This window comes from Sus scrofa, chromosome 17 (assembly GCF_054392235.1).
Source record: "Sus scrofa isolate SSC_HxYL_T2T_F1_AM1 chromosome 17, Sscrofa_HxYL_maternal_Yorkshire_Landrace_v2.0, whole genome shotgun sequence".
Lineage (NCBI taxonomy): Eukaryota > Metazoa > Chordata > Mammalia > Artiodactyla > Suidae > Sus > Sus scrofa.
In genome coordinates, this window is record NC_139399.1 from 55,863,126 (window position 1) to 55,878,218 (window position 15,093).

General features: G+C 58.8%; 2 protein-coding genes across 29 annotated transcripts in view; one reads left to right on the forward strand and one right to left on the reverse strand.

Annotated features, from left to right (window-relative positions):
• Positions 1 to 12,032, forward strand: PCIF1 (phosphorylated CTD interacting factor 1). Of its 22 annotated transcripts, none has more exons than XR_014832442.1 (17): positions 1 to 120; positions 2,011 to 2,331; positions 3,564 to 3,706; positions 3,797 to 3,921; positions 5,186 to 5,323; positions 5,491 to 5,621; positions 5,743 to 5,897; positions 6,513 to 6,732; positions 6,841 to 6,924; positions 7,163 to 7,262; positions 8,308 to 8,505; positions 9,107 to 9,279; positions 9,414 to 9,500; positions 9,579 to 9,763; positions 10,349 to 10,442; positions 10,538 to 10,713; positions 10,797 to 11,289. XR_014832442.1 is itself a non-coding variant. In XM_085004061.1 (17 exons), the coding sequence occupies exons 8-17, from the start codon at positions 6,620 to 6,622 to the stop codon at positions 11,023 to 11,025; spliced, it is 1,404 nt and encodes a 467-aa protein (XP_084860187.1). In that variant the 5' UTR covers positions 1 to 120; positions 2,011 to 2,331; positions 3,564 to 3,706; positions 3,797 to 3,921; positions 5,105 to 5,323; positions 5,491 to 5,621; positions 5,743 to 5,897; positions 6,585 to 6,619; the 3' UTR covers positions 11,026 to 12,032. The 22 variants fall into 22 exon arrangements, 17 of the variants coding, with proteins under 17 accessions (XP_084860187.1, XP_013840871.2, XP_084860185.1 ...); XR_014832444.1 differs by having other exon boundaries at positions 6,585 to 6,732; XR_014832443.1 differs by having other exon boundaries at positions 2,011 to 2,283.
• The window catches only part of ZNF335 (zinc finger protein 335), a 20,670-nt gene continuing 17,499 nt past the window's right edge, over positions 11,923 to 15,093 (reverse strand). For all 7 annotated transcript variants that reach the window (XM_085004048.1, XM_085004051.1, XM_085004049.1 and 4 more), the window contains 10 exons: positions 14,959 to 15,070; positions 14,498 to 14,875; positions 13,664 to 13,806; positions 13,431 to 13,585; positions 13,208 to 13,311; positions 13,037 to 13,114; positions 12,763 to 12,846; positions 12,608 to 12,673; positions 12,443 to 12,524; positions 11,923 to 12,352 (listed from right to left, as the gene is read on the reverse strand). In XM_085004048.1, the coding sequence (XP_084860174.1) occupies positions 12,225 to 12,352; positions 12,443 to 12,524; positions 12,608 to 12,673; positions 12,763 to 12,846; positions 13,037 to 13,114; positions 13,208 to 13,311; positions 13,431 to 13,585; positions 13,664 to 13,806; positions 14,498 to 14,875; positions 14,959 to 15,070 (1,330 nt within the window). In that variant the 3' untranslated portion in view covers positions 11,923 to 12,224. The remainder of the gene's footprint in view (positions 12,353 to 12,442; positions 12,525 to 12,607; positions 12,674 to 12,762; positions 12,847 to 13,036; positions 13,115 to 13,207; positions 13,312 to 13,430; positions 13,586 to 13,663; positions 13,807 to 14,497; positions 14,876 to 14,958; positions 15,071 to 15,093) is intronic.

Sequence of the window (15,093 nt, forward strand, 5' to 3'; positions counted from 1 at the left end):
GGAGTCCCGGCCCGGGACACAAGATGGCGGCAGCGGCGCTGGGGAGGGCGAGGCGGAGGCGGCAAAACGGGCGGTCGAGCAGAACGTGTAACCGCGTCCCCTCGAGTCCGCTACGGGCAGGTAAGAGCCCCAGGAAGCCATGGTCCCGTCGCGAGCCGCGCCAGGGTCCGGGAGTCCGAAGCCAGGCGGCGGTGGCCCCGCCGGCGCTTTCCACTCCTGGCTACCGCTTGCCCCGTCTCTGCCGCCGCCGCCATCTTAGGCCCAAGGGTGGGCGGTCGGGCCGGTGGCCTGGATGAGGGAGTTCGGTCCGGAGAGCGCGGGCGGAGCAGCCTCTAGGGCCCCTCCGCTGCTGCCGCCGCCACCGCCTTTGTGTCGGGCTCCGACTCTGAGTCGCCTCAGCCCGGGGGCGGGAGCGCGCGGCGGGGCGGGGGGCGGAGCCGGGAGATGGGCCGGCGCGCGCGCGCCGAAAGAGCCCGCCCCCCCGGGGGGGTGGGAGGGAAAAGGTGCGCGCGCTAGGGGTCGCGCCTCCCCTCAGCGCGCGCCCCCGCGCCTGCGCACTTTGCGAGGCCTTTGACTCCTCCCTACTGGGTTGGAGTATTCTGATTGGTGCGTTACTGAAATGATCCCGCCTCATCTTTCTCCAATCCTGGACTCAGGCTCTTTTCTTTCTGGTGGGTTCTTTGGTTGCGCAGATACAGTTGTTTATCCTAAAGCTGGTCGGCAAATTGCGGTACGCGTGGGATTAATAAAGACGTTATTTTAGTAATAGTCGTTATCTCTTAGAGTGTACAGTATGCTAGGCTCTACGTATAGAGACTGTAGAGGTTGAGTGATTCTGGTTTATAAATTGGAAAATGGCAGAAGGGTCTGGAACCCGGTTGTGTTCAAACCCAGAACTGGTACTTTGGCTGCTGACCTGCTGCATCCACATCACCTGGGAAATTAAAAAAAAAAACTCCTTAGTCATTAAAAAAAATTGGCAAAGATTTAAAATGATGTGAAGAAATTAATCATCTGGTCTCTCAGTCTCACTCCTGTGGCGCATTTTAAAAAATGCAAATTCTTGTGTATCTCCCCTCCCCATCTCTGACTCCTAAGATGTGGAATGAGGGACAGGAATCCGAGGTTGTTTAACACGTTCCCTGATGGTTCTGATGCACAGAGCTGGCTTTGGGAACACTGCAGTGTCCCAGTTTGGCCTCACTAAGGAATGCAGCTTGTGCCGCCTCTGCATAGTTCATCTGCCTGCTGCATCAGTATCTCACAGTGTTTCTTATGGAAAATATTTTTTCAATAAAGGTGAACTTGCTCCGTTATATAACACTTTTCATGCATTGTTATTTTTTAAAATTGAAAACCTGATTCACATGTGTTTTTCACTCACTCTGGGTGGCTTGGAACTGTGCCCACCTTGAAACTGTATGTTTGTTCACTTTTCTCTTGTCATGGGGTACCTTAGCAAGATCAGCAACACAATTTGTAGGGTCAAGTGTGCAAGGTGAGAGTGTGGACCCCTTGTTAAAAAAGGTATTAAAAATTTGAAGACAGGGAATTGTCTGATGGCCTAGCGGGTTGTGGCTCCTGCGTTCTCAGCGCTGTGGCTCTGGTTGCTGCTGTGCGGTGTAGGTTCAATCCCTGGCCCCGGAATTCCCACATGTTGCCTGTGTGGCAAAAAAGAAAAAAAAAAAAAAATCCCACAAAAAACAAGAGAGGACCTGAAGTAAATGTTGCAACTCTCATTTAAAAAAAAAAAAAATTGAAGACAGTGACAGCAGAGCATTAAACCTCCTCAACGTGGGGCTCTGTGGGACTGTGCAGGCTGCAGGTCTGTGAAGGTGAACCTGTTGGTTGGGAAGCTTGGGAACTACCGTTTCCTCTCCCGAATCCCCAGATCTCCCACAGTGTGTCCTTGGGGCTCCCGACGTGCTCTGTGTCAGTGGCCATCTTGTTGCCCCCGATCTGCACCATTTCACAGGTCTGCGACTCTCTTTTCTTCTCTTTGCTCTGCAGTTGCTGATGCAAGAAATCCCCTGGGCCCCCGTCCACTCCACTGCTGACCAGCCCACCCGCCTGCGCTGAGCTTTCCTGCAGGCCTTCCCACTGCCTCTGTGGGACCCTGTGACGTGGGGGTCCATCCGGCTGGAGAAGAAAATCCTCTCATGCTAGCATTGCAGACCCCAGAGGGTGAGAGAAAGTGAGACCTCGTTCAGCCTTGAGACCGGTGGGCCCAGCCCCAAGGCATCAGGAATTCCTCCTCCCCAGAGAACCAAGGCAGCTCCCTTGGTCAGTGGTTCCAAACCTTTTCGTTATCCTGGCCCCCTTTTGTTGTATGTAAGTTTTCTTGCTCCCTGTACTTTTATCCGCCAAACTGTGCAAAGTAACCATTCATTTTTTCCCCTTCCAAATTGACCAAGGCATCTCTGAATGAGTGAATGAGTGTACAATAAAATGAACGACCCAGTGATTGTAATGATGTTGTCAACAACCAGTCAGAGCTTCTGATGAGCATGGGAGAATCAGTGTGACCACAATGAGTTGATAAAATTTTCAACAGCAAAGATAACTGTTGTTTAAATGTGCCTTTGTAGTCTTTTTGTGGGCAAATGTTCAATTTCTTCTGGGGGTTGTGACATGGCAGACATCTTTAGGAGCACCAGTCTGACCTCACTTGGCCCCTGGCGTCTAACAGCTAGCTTAGGAACCACTTTGGCCATTGAGGCGTGTGCTGGGTGTGCTTTGGGTGGAATAATAGGGAATACACATCAGAAGGAACTGACCTTCTTCCTAGTTTTTAAATTGTCACCTGTGAATTATGAAGGACTGAAACCAGTATCCCTTCTCAGTCCCATTGGTTCTTTTAGTCCCATTGCTTCCTGCTCTAGAGTTAGAACAAGGCATCTAATTCGATGCCATGTCCCTTCCTGGGCTGTGCTGTGGGGATGGGAAGGGGAGAGGGGAGGAGTTACTGTTTCTTCTTATGGGAATAGCTTCTCAAGGGCAGACCCAGTTCTGTTTTGTCTGTCATTGCTGGTGCTTTGTAAACATCAACAGAATGAACAGGGCTCCTGTTGAGTCCCAGTACTGTAACTTAGTGCTGGAGAGAGCTGAACTGGGCCTGGTTCTGAATCCTGGGGATCTAATGGGGAGACAGACTGAGTTGATGGGCCAGACTGTTTGAATGCTGCAGTGGAAGTGTTCATGGCCTTAAGGGGGGGCTCTGACCGCCTCCCCGGGGCAGTGAGGGTCAAGGAGGGCTTCCTGGAGGATGTGAACCTACCTGGTGGTAAGCCAGGCAGAGAACTGGGGAGAGTATTTCAGGCCAGAGGAGCAGCAGAAGTGCGCCCGTCTTGCAGTTGAGAGAACTGCGACTTAGAAGTGCGGGCTTCTCCTGTGGCCCCAGGCTGGCCTTCCAGGACAGAACTGGATTGACTTCTCCACATGGGCAGGTGGTCACTGGGGCCCTTGGTGGGTTGCAGTTGATAGGTGGGGGATGGCGGCGGTGGTGGTGGAACTGACCTCCATGCCCTGCTGGCCCTGACACCCTTCGGTCTTCTCTGCCGCAGGTCCGGTGTGGATGCCGAGATGGCCAATGAGAATCACGGCAGCCCTCGGGAGGAAGCGTCCTTGCTGAGTCACTCCCCAGGCACCTCCAATCAGAACCAGCCCTGTTCTCCGAAGCCCATCCGCCTGGTGCAGGACCTCCCAGGTACTGGTGAGGGGCGGTGGTGGGGTGGTGGGGTGGGAAGGGTGCCCAGGGGCAGCCCTGACCCTGGCTGGCTTCCGTGCTTGTTTGCAGAGGAGCTGGTGCATGCGGGCTGGGAGAAGTGCTGGAGCAGAAGGGAGAACCGTCCCTACTACTTCAACCGATTTACCAACCAGTCCCTGTGGGAAATGCCCGTACTGGGCCAGCATGACGTAATTGTGAGTGTCTGCCTCGGGTAGAGGCCTCAGAGCAGCTTCTGGCATCTGGGTCCACCCCAAATGTACTCCCAGCAGCTGTACCTAGCCCTGTGTCAGGACCTGGGGACACAGTGACAAGCAAGATAGACACAATCCCTGCCCTCATGGAACCTATAGCAAGAGAGACTCTGATACAGAGAAAGGGATTATAATAGTTCGTGATGTTGAGCGTGTACTGCCTGGTGGGCACGGTGCCCGTGATGTGGTTGTGAACCAGACAGACCTGGCCCTGCCTTTGCGTGCTTAGGGGGTGCGTGGCCTGCTGGGGGCGGGGGAGGATTACAGTGTAGCCCCTCAGGAAGACTAGTGTCAGGGTTTAGCAGAGTCTGGGTTGGGTCTGGGGAAGGGGAGGGGACTGGGGAAGCCTCACCGCTTAGGGTCAGAAGGGTGGCTGAGTGCAGGTAGGAAGCGGCAGGTCAGCCTGATGGGGCAGCGTGGGCCCCGGCTGTCTGGCAGGAACACGGGCTTTCAGATCCCTGTCAGTCAGGGCCAACTTGCTCTTCTGGGCACAGTCCGCCCCCATTTTGCAGATGAAGATGCTGAGGCTCAGGGAGGGGAAATGCCTAGCTTGAGACCTTAAGCTGGTAAGGGGCAGAGCAGGGCTCGCACCTGACAGGATTCCAGGGCCACACGCTGCCCTCCGTCACGCTCATCATGCTCTTTGTCACCAAAGGAGATAGGTTCACAGGGCCTTGCTCTTTAAAAAATGAATTTCTTGGAGTTCTCTGGTGGCCCAGTGGGTTAAGGATCTGGCATTATCACTGCAGTGGGTCAGGTCACTGCTGTGGTGTTGGTTCAATCCTTGGCCTGGGAACTTCCACATGCTGCAGGCACGACCAAGAAATACCAAAAAAAACCCTGAGCAGTTTTTGGGTTTTCCCTTTCTTCCTGGCCTTTTTTTTTCCCCTGGTTCTTAAGGAAAAGACCACGTACTTGGCATTGATCTCATGCCAGATGTCATGTCAAAGCGGTCGCATTCATTGACTCACTTAACCCTTTTCCAGTGGCAAGGTAGGGCTCAGGTGGCTGTTTTGACAGTGAGGGAATCGGGACGGGGAGGAAGCCCCAGGTCACGCAGTTGCAAGTAGCAGGCAGGAGTGGAGCCCAGTTCCTCCTGCCTCCCAGCCCCCTGCTCTTCTCCAAGGAGTAGGAGCGGGGGCAGGAGGGCATCAGGACTCCTAAGCTGCTGGCCCTGGCTGCAACTCTGCTGGTCTCCCTCCACCAGTCGGACCCTTTGGGGCTGAATGCGACCCCCCTGCCCCAAGACTCAAGCTTGGTGGAAACCCCCCCGGCTGAGAACAAGCCCCGAAAGCGGCAGCTCTCGGAAGAGCAGCCCAGCGGCAATGGCGTGAAGAAGCCCAAGGTGAGTGTGTGCGGACACTCAGGAGCCAGCTGGTCAGCGGCAGCCTAGGCCGGCAGCGGGCAGGTCCCCTGTGAGGGCTGGTCAGGAGGGGGCCTGGGGCGCAGCTCACCAGGTGTGTGCAGCAGGGGCCAGCTCTCCTGACCTGATGCCTTTGATTTTTGTTGCAGATTGAAATCCCTGTAACACCCACGGGCCCATCGGTGCCCAGCTCCCCCAGCATCCCAGGAACCCCTACACTGAAGATTTGGGGGACGTCCTCTGAAGATAAACAGCAGGCAGCTCTCCTCCGACCCACTGAGTAAGTCTCTGCTGATTGGCTTGGGGGTGGGGGTGCACGTCACTGATGGCCAGTCTGCCCAGAACCGTGGGGCGGCAGGCAGGGCATCTCCTTTCCTTATTGCTCCGGCCTGTGCCCCCAGGCTGTACTGGGACCTGGATATCCAGACCAACGCTGTCATCAAGCACCGGGGGCCCTCGGAGGTGCTGCCTCCCCATCCTGAGGTGGAGCTGCTCCGCTCCCAGCTCATCCTGAAGCTTCGGCAGCATTACCGGGAGCTGTGCCAGCAGCGAGAGGGTAACTACCTCCCGGCCCTGAGCTCCTTTGTTTCCATCCACCGTTAGCACAAGCCCGGGGGTGGCCTGCTGGGCTTGGGGAATTGCACAGTGCAGCCTAGTGGTTGAGAGCATGTGTTGTGGAGGGGACAGGCCTGTTGGCTGTCCCCTCCACAGCACACTGCTGGCTGTGACCTTGGTCTTACCGATTAAACCTCCGTGCAGTTGGGGCTCCTCATCTGTAAGATAGTGACAGTAGCAGTGCTGTGTCAAGGGAGGTTGGGCTCGGCAACTCCACAACAGTAAAGCAGTTGGTAGCACTTGCAGAGCACCCCCCATCTGCCAGGCATGGTGGAAGCCTTTTTAGGAATGTGAAAAGGGGCATTAGAAAAACAAGAGCTCCTACCCTTCACAGGAGTACAAGGAGTGAGTGCTTAATAAACTGGAGCTTTTATTAATTAGTAGGTAAACCTGCTTGATTTTGCTGAAATCTAGAAAATCCTCCCTCTCCTCTTTGTTAACCTTTCAAGGACCCTTTATAAAACTAGTGGTTCCCAGAACATGCCTTGGGAAGCGTAGCCTAGGATGCCAGCTCCTGCAGGAAGGCGCTGTATCTTGTTGATTATTGCACCTCCAGTGCCCTCCCCGTGTCTCCTGGGTGCAGCCTGCCACCTGGATCCAGACCTTCATCAGCTCTCCTGTCCTGCAGGCATTGAGCCCCCTCGGGAATCCTTCAACCGCTGGATGCTGGAGCGCAAGGTTGTGGACAAAGGCTCTGATCCCCTGTTGCCAAGCAACTGTGAACCGGTCGTGTCACCTTCCATGTTTCGCGAAATCATGAATGACATTCCCATCAGGTACAGCCCCACACCTGCAACACCCCACCTCCCCACCCCCCGGGGAAGTTTGGTTTGTGTGCCCAGGCCCGTGTAGAAGGCCCTGACCCTGACCCCCCTCTAACTCAGGTTATCTCGAATCAAGTTCCGGGAGGAAGCCAAGCGCCTGCTCTTCAAATATGCAGAGGCTGCCAGGCGGCTCATCGAGTCCAGGTTTGGCTCTGTCTCCTGACTCCAGCACAGTGGGGCTCTCACCTGAGTGGGGAGGGCCTAGGCCATCTGGTCCGCTCACTGGGCTCTGGGAGCAGGCGCGGGCCAGTTCCCGAAGGAAGAACAAGGGCTGATGGCAGCCCAGCCGTTGACACCCAAAAGCCAGTGGAGTGGGGTGGGAGGAGTGAGGAGGGTGGAGGCGACGCTTACCAGCCAGTCCCTGTCTGCGCCTCCACCGCAGGAGTGCCTCTCCCGACAGCAGGAAGGTGGTCAAGTGGAACGTGGAGGACACCTTCAGCTGGCTGCGGAAGGACCACTCCGCCTCCAAGGAGGACTACATGGTGAGTGGCCCCAGGCAAGAGGCCAGGGAAAGGCTCCGTGGCCACTGCCTCCGAGAAGCCCACTCTGCCTGCCGAGGTGGGGCAGGGCCCCACAGCAGCCTGTTCCTGTACAGACACTCAGCAGTCCCCAAACTCCTGCCCATGGGGATGTCTGTCTAGGCTCCTGGCTTCTCCCAAAGAACATTTATTTTCATTAAAGTTCTTAGTGGAATCCTGTGCCCGGCCACACACCACAAGGAGCTGCCTTTTCAACTTAATAAATGTTCAACATCCCCTTGGAATCTTGGGAAACAGATCGACAAACGGCCTTTTCTTTCGTGTGTGTGGCCCCATTGCAGTTAAGAGCTACCACTAGGTTCAATTGCCCACTTTAACGTGTCCAAAAAAATGCTGTTTTCTGGCCTAAACCCATCACTTCTTTAACTCTCCACCAGCACTAGCAATGGGCTTTCTTTTCAGGATCATTTTTCACAAGAGACAAGGTTTCGCACTTCACGATAGTAACTGTGTACTTGACACGTAGAGAGTGACGAAGGTAGGTGTACTCACTAGCCAGAGTGACTCATTTTCACCCATCACTTTGACACGTGCAATTCAGCATAATTACAAATGCCTACGGTTAACTTCCCAAGTTGCTAAAGGCGCAAGTTGCAAACCTGCAGTGACCAAGGAGTCCCCGTTTTATGACGGGCTCTCTCCCCATAGACTGAAAATGCCTTAGAAGTGGGAACTGTGCCTGGTTTGTCTGTTTCCCCAGCAAGTGTCGGGGGATTTGGCACAGTGTAACCCCAACAATGAGTGCTGGCATTTATTGGACACTTACTGTATGCCAGGGGCTTGGTAAGCCCTTAATGGGAATGATAGCATTCAGTATTCAGACTGCCTTGTTACCTAAGTATATGTTCCCCTAACAGTTGAAGAGTAAGATTCACAGATGCCAAGGGATTTGTCCGAGCGACACAGCCAGCAAGTAGCGCAGAGCGTTTTAGAACGAGGACTGTCCGATTCCAACAGTCCCTGTTCTGAAACAGCCCTCCCCTGCCAGCCCACTAGAGCCCTGATCAGAAGTGTCTCCTCCAGGATCGCCTGGAGCACCTGCGGAGGCAGTGTGGGCCCCACGTCTCGGCCGCAGCCAAGGACTCTGTGGAAGGCATCTGTAGTAAGATCTACCACATCTCCCTGGAGTATGTCAAACGGATCCGAGAGAAGCACCTTGCCATCCTCAAGGAAAACAACATCCCAGGTAGGGGCTCAGGTGGCAGGGAGCCCGGCTGTGCCATCAACTCGGTATCAGGGTCCTGATGAGAGGGACAAGTGAGGCTGAGCCTCCAAGGCCACAGACTGCTTTGGGGAAGCCCACTTCTCCCGGGAGTGCCGGGGGCAGGACCTGCTGTGTCCTTTTGCTTGGTTTCAGCACTCCTTTAGCAAACAGAAGTGATGAGAAAGGGAGAGCCAGGGGTGGAGCGAGAGACAGGTCAGGGGTGAGGAGTTATGTCCATTCTGGTCACAGGATCTGGGGGGAACTCAAAAGTTTGGGCCCCAAAAGATCCCTAAGTATGGAATTGTGACTATTAGGAAGTCAGTGTCACTCTCATGCTTCTGTGTGGCGGCAAACCCACAGCTTGGAGTCCGCTTGCCTGCCAGGCCCCAAGGCCGGCAGGCTGGAGCCCCGAGTCAGTAGAGCGTTGCCTGGCCGTGAACTGCCTGAGCTGCACTCTCCTCTTCCCCAGGATTAGACTTACCTCCCTCGGGTACTGGGATGGTGCGTGTGTGAAGTGCCTGGCACACCGTAGGCACTGTCTGGGGGGAAAGTTGGCAGCCCCTCCTTACTCTCCTGCCCACAGAGGAGGTGGAGGCCCCCGAGGTGGAGCCCCGCCTGGTGTACTGCTACCCAGTGCGGCTGGCCGTGTCTGCACCCCCCATGCCCAGCGTGGAGATGCACATGGAGAACAGCGTGGTCTGCATCCGGTACAAGGGCGAGATGGTCAAGGTCAGCCGCAACTACTTCAGCAAGCTGGTGAGAGCTGCGGGGAGGCCAGGCGGGGCCCCGGGCGGGAGACCTGAGGGCTGGATCGTTGTGGACCTGGTCTTCCGGGGAGGCCAGTGAGGAGGGAGGGCCGCTGCTGAAGCCCACTGCTTTCCGCCCCACAGTGGCTCCTTTACCGCTACAGCTGCATTGACGACTCTGCCTTTGAGAGGTTCCTGCCCCGAGTCTGGTGTCTTCTCCGACGGTACCAGGTACGGGCCTGGGGCAGCTGGGGGAGGGCTCCTGGGGCGGGCCTGTGCCCCCAGGGGCTGAGCACGTCCACTCTGCAGATGATGTTTGGCGTGGGCCTCTACGAGGGGACAGGCCTGCAGGGATCGCTGCCCGTGCACGTCTTCGAGGCCCTCCACCGACTTTTTGGCGTCAGCTTTGAGTGCTTTGCCTCACCCCTCAACTGCTACTTCCGCCAGTACTGCTCCGCCTTCCCTGACACCGATGGCTACTTTGGCTCCCGCGGGTGAGCGTGCAGGGCTGCTGGGTCCCCTCTTGCCCGGGCAGCCCGATGCTGTAGGGCTTTGGAGTTGGGCAGTCTTGGGTGGCGTCCCTGCCTTCCCTCCTCACTGGTTCTGTGAGCTTGGACATATTGCTGCTGAACCTCTGGGAGCCTGTGACATCCCCTCTCCCAGCCTGTGGCCTTCTCAGTGAATGAGCCCAGGTTTGGAGAAGGAGCACTTGGATCCAGGCACTGAGAGGAATGAGCTGTAGTAGAGCCGGGGGCGCAGGGGGGATGAGAGGGGAAGAGGCAGCCAGGCCAGCACAAGGGAAAGCTCAGCATCTGGGGGACGCCTGGGTGTGGCTTGTGCCGTGGTGGCAGCGGGGTCAGAACTGGCTCTGGGCTCCAGCTTCTCCACTACACCTGACCCCTCATCCCTTCAACAGAGGTGGCTACACCTTGTCCCGGGACCAGTTAACAGTGACTCTGGGCCTCAGGCCTGACCAGAGCCATCTCTTCAACGTGGCTGCCTGGGGGTGGGGGCAGCACCTGTTCTTGGTTGAGGGACTGAGTCCTGGTAGGACCTAAAATGCTCACCTCTGTCCCCAGGCCCTGCCTGGACTTCTCTCCCCTGAGTGGCTCCTTCGAGGCCAACCCTCCATTCTGCGAGGAGCTCATGGACGCCATGGTCTCCCACTTCGAGGTGGGTGCGCTGCTGCTGGGGGCAGGGCTGGCAGGCGCAGCGCCCGGCCACCTGGGGGGCAGCCCCTGACGTCCGCCCTGGGCCCCCCTCTACAGAGACTGCTCGAGAGCTCGCCAGAGCCCCTGTCCTTCATCGTGTTCATCCCCGAATGGCGGGAACCCCCGACCCCAGCGCTCACCCGCATGGAACAGAGCCGTTTCAAGCGCCACCAGCTGGTCCTGCCTGCCTTCGAGCATGAGTACCGCAGCGGCTCCCAGCACGTCTGCAAGAAGTGGGTGCTGGGAGAGCGGGCGGAAGGGCTGGGCTGTGGGGCCCGGGCCGAGCCCCTCCCTGAGCTGCCGCCTTTGCCCGCAGGGAGGAAATGCACTACAAGGCCGTCCACAACACAGCCGTGCTCTTCCTGCAGAACGACCCCGGCTTTGCCAAGTGGGGGCCCACCCCCGAGCGACTGCAGGAGCTGAGCGCCGCCTACCGGCAGTCGGGCCGCAGCCACGGCTCCGGCAGCTCATCATCCTCCTCGGAGGCCAAGGACCGGGACTCAGGCCGGGAGCAGGGCCCCAGCCGGGAGCCTCACCCCACTTAACACATCCTGCGGGGAGGCGGAGCCCCAGGGTGCTGGTATGGACTGCAGGGGCTCAGGCTCCTTCTGGGTGGCAGCAGGACTCAGGCTGCCAATGACGTAGGAAGATCATGGCTCTGCCAGGGCTCCCCCTCCCTGCCCCATCCCCCAGCTGCCCACCTCAGACTCACTCCAAGCCCCCTGTAAATAGGCCCCACGCCTCTCCTTCCCCCATCTTGTTGCCACCTTGTTTCATTTGTAAAAGGAAATACAGAAACCTCCCAAGAATGTGTGAGGGTCTTGAGGGCAGAGAAGGCTGAGAAACCTGGAGCTCCTTCTGGGACCACACCCTCTGCATCCAGGCTCACCTCCTCATGACCCCTGGGCCTTCACACCCAACCCAGGGCTCCAGAATCTAACTCCTCATCCCACTGTCCCCACACTTGGGTCCCTGGTGGCCTGTGCCCAGCAGGTCAGAAGAAACCAGAGCCTGGCACCACCCACCTGTAGGCCCCAGACTCCCACAGCTGGGCCTGCGCTGATAGCTCTGGGGAGTAGACGGCAGGGAGTTGGGTCCTGGCAGAAACCTGGATGCCTGCTGGCCCTGGAGCCACCACGGTGAGTGGGCAGCCAGGTGTGTCTTACGCTCACAGGGAGAAGAGCAGCTCTAAGCATGGGGCTGGGGAGGAAGCAGGGTCTGCAGGTGCCCAGTGGGGCTCTCACAGCTTAGCCAGCTCTTCCAGCATCAGGCCTCTGCCCCAGGGGTCTGCCCTGCTCCGGGGCCCTGTACTTACAGAGGCAGAGCAAGATGCACTGTTCCTGGGCAGCCTCCACCTCACTCCCACCCTCGTGGGCTGTAACAGGCTCCTTCTGCTTCCCGTGTCCTTGACCGGTTCAGGCTGTAGCAGCATGTGGACAAAGTGAGCTGTGCAGGGCTGGACTCCGGCCCCTTTATTGATGAGGGACCAGTGGGTCCATCCAAACAAAAATAAATTTCTTTCCCAAAGCCTGCCTGCAGGCTGGGACACCCAGCATGTCCTGGCTGGGCCCCTTGGCTGTCCCCTAACCCCAGCAGCACAGGTCTGGCTCCCCAGGAGTGATAGGATGCTGGCTGCTCAGCTATCTGGAGACCCCACGTGGAGCAGGCAGGGAGCTTGCAGGGGTCCCCCACCCCCAGCAGGGCTGGCCCTCCAATCCGTGTTCTGTGTCAGGGCCCCTGGGGCTCAGTCATCGGTCAGGGTGATGACGTCGTACTCGATGCCCTGGTGCTGCAGCTGTTGGATGTGTTCAGGCACTGCCTCCTCTGTGCCAAACAGGCCTTGGGCTTGGGCCATGGCAGCATCGGCCACCGCTGCCAGGGGAGGGAAAGGATGGTGAGCCTGAGGCCCAGGTGTTAGGCCTGGCCTCCAGCCCCCGAGACCCTCAGGGTCCAGCCCCATACCTGTGACAGCTGAGTGGGCTGCAGCCTCAAGCTGGGCCTGTGTGACGAGCTGTTGGCCCGGGGACACAGGCACATACTGGATCTGGATGGGAGACGCCAATGAGACATGGTCTGACAGGACCCCTGTCCTTGCCCCTGCTGCACCGGGCTCCCCAAGGGCCTTACCTGGGACTCCTGAAGGAACGAGCCCCCTTGTTCATACTGGATGTGTGTGATCTGGCCCTCCTGCACCTGGAGAGAGGAAGCCAAGCCCATGGTCCTGGAAGGAGGCGAAACGCCCTCTCCCTTCACTCCCTACCCTCGGCCGAGGCCCGACCTACCTGGATGTGATGGCCTTCTGGGACCACAACGTATTCCTGGGGGAGCAGGTGCTGGACTCCGTCCTGGGAGATGATGTACTGGACCTGGGGGCGGGGGAGAAGAGGCAGGTGCCGGGGCCCTGCTCGCCAGGAGCTCAGCAAGGAAGGTGGGGGGACACCCCCCATCAACAAGGGCAGCCGCAAGCATGGACCCGCACGGGGTGGTCTGGAAAGAACTGTCCCTCCCTAGAGGAGGAGGCTGGGTGTTCCGCTGAGGTGGGCGGCAGCTGCTTACCTGGTTATCGGCTGTCACTAGGTGCTGCACCGTCTGACCGTCTGCTGTCGTGATCTCCTGGATGTAGGTGGCTTCTTCCTGCCAGGGCCCAGCCAGCTCTAGCTTGAGATCTCTCCGCACCCCCACCCCTGCCCGTGACCTGCCAGCAGGGCCCCCGACTCAGGCTCTCACCTGATTGGTCACTGTCTGTTCCTGGGCCACGATGATGTGTTCCTGGCCCAGTGCCTGTTGTAGCCGCTCTGGGCCCAGGACCCCGTGACTGGACTGCAGCGCAGCTGGGAAGAGATGGGAGGATGGCCACAGGGGCAGTGGCTCGAGTCTGCCCTGCCCGAGAGCACTGTCCAGGGCAGTGGCTCAAGTCCCGGTCCACCGTGGGGCCCCAGGGGCTGCTCACTGTGCAACGTGGCCAGTGTCTCGTCATCGCTGTTGAGGATGATGGTCTGGGTGGGGGTCCGGGCGGGGGCCCGTGCGCTCGGGGTCGCCGCCTTCCTGCCATCAGGACTGTGCAGCCGCTGGATGTGGAACTTGAGGTGCCCGTTGCGGTTGAAACTGAGTGGGGGAGGAAGAAGGCTCGGGGCAGCCCTATCCCGCGTGCCCAGCAGCCCCTGCCCACCGCACTGGCCTCACCGCTGCCCGCAGAGGTGGCAGGCAAAGGGCTTCTCGTTGGTGTGGGTCAGCATGTGCCGCCGCAGGTCCTTCTTGTTCTTGGAGGCAAAGCTGCACTGGCTGCACTGGTGGGGCCTCAGGCTCGAGTGCTGTGCCATGTGGGCCTGCAAAGGGGCAGAGTCAGGGCCGTGGTGGCTCAGACCGTCCCCACATAGAACCGCTGGGACCCCTGACCTCAGCCATAAGGTCTGGAGCTGCTGGGCGTTGAGAGGGAAAAGCCATGGGCTGTCATAAGGCCCCCAGGGAAATCCCTGTCCTTGCTCAGCCAAGGGGGCCTCTGAAGGGAGGCCCCACCCCCCCACCCCACAGCTGCCCTGCCCATTTGGCACGTGGTTGGATCTGAGGACAGTAATCCCCAGTGAATGGATGGCGCCCCAGGAACCTGGCCTTCTCCACGCTGCCCCTCGCGCCTCCCTGAGCCGCTGTGCCGTCAGTGTCCTGGCTGCCTCATGTCCCTAGCTGCCTCGAGCCACCACCCCTCTGTGCTCTGCTCCTGCAGGCCCAGCTCAGCCGTCACCTCTGTGCCGTCCCCCTTTGCACCCCAGGCCCAAATGACTCTTTCCCCATCTGTGCTCTGCCGGGCGGTCTCAGTTCACCCTGGGGACACTGTCAGGTGTATCCAGGTCACCTGGTTTGTTTCCTCGCTGGGCTGGGCCCCCTGAGGGCTGGACCTTGCTGAGTTATCTCTGACCCCAGTGGGGAGCTGGAAGGCCTGGCTCTGGGGGTGGGGGTGCACAGCAAAAGGTCTGGAAGCAGGACGTCAAACTAATACTTGAGATGTAGGGGAGCACCTACCCGGACCTCGGGCCACTGGCGAGCACTGAAGGGGCAGTCGGGGCACTTGAAGGCACTGGGCCCCGCGTGGGCCCGCTTGTGACTCTCCATCTCAGCGCGGCCAGGGAAGGCCTCGGCACAGATCTTGCAGGAAAACTTCTTTGACGACGCCGTGGCTGAAGACGGTGGCGAGGAGGGCGCCACGAGGCCCAGGGCTTTGCTGGCTGCAGGAGGTGGGGAGGCGGAGCCCTGCGGGTCCCCTACCCCGTGGGTCCTGGCTGGAGATGGGGGCTCAGGACCGCTGTCTCTGGGCAGCCCCCCACACTGCAGCAGGGGCCACTTGGCTCCAGAGGCCAGGGCGTCTGGGCTTGGGAAGGAGATGGAACCATCTGCAGTCAGCTGTGGAGAGATCAGGGTGCATGAGGCGCCCAGGAGGTGGGGGGGAGGGGGGGGAGTGCGGTGGGAGGGGGCCTGAGCCTCACCTCGATGTGGTGCAGCTGGGTCCCGTCGGCTGCCATGATGAAGTGGGTGCCAGCGTCTTTCAGGGTGTCATTCACCACCACGGCCTGGGCTGCCTCCCCTGGGGGCTCCTCGCTGTGGACAGAGGAGGGGAGGGG

What these genes read in the sequence shown, in the direction of transcription:
- PCIF1 (XM_021077369.2), top strand. An exon ending in GCTGTGCCAGCAGCGAGAGG is followed by an intron (nt 5,898 to 6,512) that starts GTAACTACCTCC and finishes TTGCACCTCCAG; the next exon opens with TGCCCTCCCCGTGTCTCCTG. An exon ending in AGGCGGCTCATCGAGTCCAG is followed by an intron (nt 6,925 to 7,162) that starts GTTTGGCTCTGT and finishes CCTCCACCGCAG; the next exon opens with GAGTGCCTCTCCCGACAGCA.